Genomic DNA, 3,994 nt, shown 5'->3' with positions numbered 1-3,994 from the left:
CACACACACGTACCTCAGAAGCAGTTGCCTTGTGAAGAGGTGTCACCGCGGGGTTCTGCGCTTCTGATGTGGCTCATGAGCACTAGAGCTGCCCGTTCTATGAGAGAACCCCCAAAGCATCAACTGCTGCCACAGGAATCCTTCTGATAAGAAAAATTAAATGAAATAGAGAAGAATACTCAAGTGTTTCAGGAAGGCAATGATGAGGAATGACACACTCAGGAGAGGATTAATCATACTCGACAAACAGGAAAACGCGTAACCTTCCATTTGTTACTACCTTAAGAAAATACCCTTTTAATAAACATATGGAAGCATTAAAACAAAGGAAAATGCATTATTTTGTAACTTTGAGGCTCGTATCGAGTTACATTTCATCCCTTCAAAACTTGCTTGATCTGCCAAGGCTGTTGTGCCGCGTTTCTCGCTCCTGCGCCAGACCGAATGAACAGAGGATGGAGCGAATTAACTGCCTGAGAGCTGGAGCACAGCCTCCAGCACACAACAACGAGCACCTTCCATGGATATATTATTGCAAACCAGCAGACAGATAGGAGCAGATGAAAATATGCACTGTTCTATCCTAAATTTAGACTCTTAACCGAGAGAGCACGTCCCCTCCCTGCACCGCAGCCAAAGGTGCTTTGATTTCATTATGAAATGTCTCTGTGTGAATCGGAGGTATGGAGCTCATGCTTTACACAGGCCTGCTCGAGGATGCACTAGCAAAACAGACATTACATATTGTCTCTAAAGGGTTACAGCACAGTATTTATTCAACAGCAGAAAGCAAGTTTGTCTAAAAAGAAGGCTGCATACATCGAAATCAAACTTGTATGGGTACAAACACAGCCCTTGGAACAGAAAACCTCATAAAAGGAGAAACTTTCCATTTATTAATTAGTCAAATGAATTAGAAAAATGGCTTGGAGGAAAGTTCAGGAAGGAACCGAATTCTGTGCAGCAAACACAGATGTCACAAAAATGACAGAGTCATCTTCAAATTAATCTCTTCATTTAAAATACCCACTGGCAACAACAACAAGAAGCCTCGGTTCCACTTCGACTTCCACCACGTTACGATGCCAAGTAGCTTATTGACAAGTCGAGGGAGAAAACCTTCAAGCTTCTGAAGAAGTAGCACCCACTCCCTTTCCTGTACAAAAGGAGTTTGGATGAACACGTATTGGTGGCAAGGCAAAGACAGCAGGACCCAAACCAGAGCCCCTGGGTGCTCCCTGGGGCTCAGCCCAGCCGAGCGGCCGCAGCTCTTATTGCCAGGGCAGCCAAATTCTTGGCACGCATAAGGAAAAGAATCCTGCTCACTTGTACATAATCCAGCTATTGGCATGGCTTTAGTGTGGCAAACGCTGAATGCCCCAGGTAAGGGAGAACTTCTGGACTAGAGGATCATGCTGCTGTCTGGAGGGGGTGAGGAAGGGATCTGGAATCGCAGTGTGATCCAAGCAGTGAAGAACCAACGGAGACCAGAGGTGTGCAGGGCAAAGTATTCCCCTTTGAAAAGGGGAAAGAAACCCAAAAAGTCACCTTTGAAAAGCAAGAATGTGCTTTCCTGATCCAAGCACCTGAGCTCCTGGAGCTCCCACTGTCCCTTTATTGCTTCTGGAGGTCAGTGTGGTTTACAGCTTTTGGTTTGTTTGTTCGCTAAAAAAAACAAAGAAGCGACATCCATTTTTGGAGCTATTAATACAAAAATCACACCTGAACTCTGTTGAACATCCCCCAGTCCCCAGTGCCCCCTGAGCTGGCCATGGTTTGCAGTGTGGAATATTGTTAAAAATACGAAAAGCTGGCAAAATGTACCCCCCATCCAACAAGAGGGAAAAAAAAAGGAAGAGAAAAGCTTTTTCCAGCTGTAACATCTGTTAAGTCTAACTAGCTGACAAGTGCTTCTGATGGAACACGCTTGCCAGAACACTACAGAAGAGGAGGAGGGACTTCATGGAGGAGGGAACACAAGCTATTTTTCTCCTTCCCTCACCCACAAAATGCACAATACCATTTGCAAACAACAAAGGAACACCACAGCATCTGATCACATGCAACACGAGGCGATTTCACGGGCTGACGCCGTCGCACGGAGTTATCTCTGGGTCATTCCCTGCGGCAGGATAACGGGAGCACATGCTATCCCAGCAAAAGACTCTGGGAAATGTAGGTCCCTTTCCCATTCATCAGTTTCGGTGTTATACACCTGCACAATGCTGGTGACATTGTTCAGATGCCAATTGTACCCTCCTACGATATAAATCTTTTTTTCTAGTAAACAACAGCCTGCTTCCGACTGCCCCGCGCGCATCGGGCTCACCGTGGTCCATTGGTCTGTTTCAGGCATGTAATATTCCACCGCCAAAACATCAAAACAACGGTCAACGTGGTCCATGCGGCCTCCCAGAGCATAAATCCTGCTATTTGCACTGACCATGGCATGCAGAACTCTGGGCTCGTTCATCGGCGTTTTGAACTCCCACTGATCCACGGTGGGGTCGTAGCAGTGCAGGGCTTTCTTGTCTTCCACCGAGATGCCGTACCCACCTGAGATGTACAACTTGCCTCCTACCGTGGCTCCCGCGTGCCCCCACGTCCTGCGTTTCAGGGAGCACACGTAGGTCCACTCGTTCTTTTGGGGGCAATACTTCTCCACAGAGGCCAGGCTCCCCGAGCGGTTCCTCCCACCGGTGGCGTACACCATGCCGTGCAGGACGTTGAGCTGGAACTGGATCCTGCTCTCCTGCATGGCCTGGATGCGCAGCCACTGGTTCAGGTGCGGATCGTAGCGGTAGCAGATGTCCACGGCTCCCTCCCCGCTCCGGTACTGCAGGTGCTGCCCTCCAACGATGTAGACGAAGTTGTCGAGCACGGCCACGCAGGAGTGGCTGCTGCCCACCTCCATCTCCGTCAGCTCCTTGAACTGCCGCACGCTGGCATCCGGCAGGTAGTAGACCTTGCAGCTCACAGTGCGGTCGTTGTCGGTGTAGGGAGTGCCACCGAAGGTGATGAGGGACAGGACATCCGAGCGGATGGTGGTGCGAGGGGACTGCATCTCGTGCTGCCGGAAGGGCAGGATCTGGTAGTTGAATGCCTCCAGCAGATACTGCCGGCACAAGACATCCTCCACCATGATGTCCAAGGTCTGGACGCTGTCCACCAGCTCCGAGGACTTCATCAGCGGGAAGCGGATGTGGCAGAGGACCTGGCTGGCGTTGGCACGGCGGGTTGGGTCATACTGCAGCCACCGGACGGCGGCACGGAAGAGATCTATTTCACTGCAGCTTTTCAGCTTATTGCTCTGCAAGAAGAAAACAAGGCGCTCCAGCGGCAGGTGGAGGAAATCCTCTTCCTCAGAGATCTGCAGGAAATGCCTAAAAGTGAATGCATCTACTGATTCCTTCAAGGATGCGAGGCTGAAGGTGGTGGCCATCTGCCCGATATTGAGACACGTTTCTACACTCATGGCAGACTTCAGAAATTCTTCGCAGAGCTCCACGACAGGCACCATCTGGAGGAAGACAGCAGCTCCCAGCACATCCTGAATGCAGTCGAGATCAAGAGTCACTTCAGCGCTGTACGCAAAGTCTATAATGTGCTTCAGTCCTTTTGCTGATAGACCTTTCAGTTCAATCACATCTTGGCTGGCTTCTCTCATCCCGCCTGCAAACATCGCCCTGGGGGGTCAAGAACACAAACAAAGATTTCACCCCCTTTAAATACATGGAAAATGATGCATCACTTCAGAATTGTATTTTATTCTTTTAAACCATACTGATTCCCTCAGGGAGGATGGGGGAGGGAGGGGAATAAATCAAGGCTAAATCTCTAAAAAGCAGAAGAAATTAAGAGTATGCAGTTACTTACATAAAGCTTGCATAAACACTGCACTGAGAAGTAGTATTCAGCTACCAGACAGTTACGGTTTTCAATCCTGTGGCAGCATAACTAAGAGTGGACCACAGGACAAAACTTCAAGAAGTAG

General features: G+C 49.1%; 1 protein-coding gene across 1 annotated transcript in view; it reads right to left on the bottom strand.

The window, feature by feature from the left end:
• Positions 1-1,854: 1,854 nt before the first annotated feature.
• The window catches only part of KLHL26 (kelch-like family member 26), a 5,099-nt gene continuing 2,959 nt past the window's right edge, over positions 1,855-3,994 (bottom strand). The window contains exon 2 of the mRNA XM_010024355.1: positions 1,855-3,686. Coding sequence (XP_010022657.1) covers positions 2,105-3,686 — 1,582 coding nt within the window. The 3' untranslated portion in view covers positions 1,855-2,104. The remainder of the gene's footprint in view (positions 3,687-3,994) is intronic.

This window comes from Nestor notabilis, unplaced genomic scaffold, assembly GCF_000696875.1.
Source record: "Nestor notabilis isolate BGI_N333 unplaced genomic scaffold, ASM69687v1 scaffold25150, whole genome shotgun sequence".
NCBI lineage: Eukaryota > Metazoa > Chordata > Aves > Psittaciformes > Psittacidae > Nestor > Nestor notabilis.
Note: the sequence above shows the minus strand (reverse complement) of the source record. Positions and strands in the feature narration are given on the sequence as shown.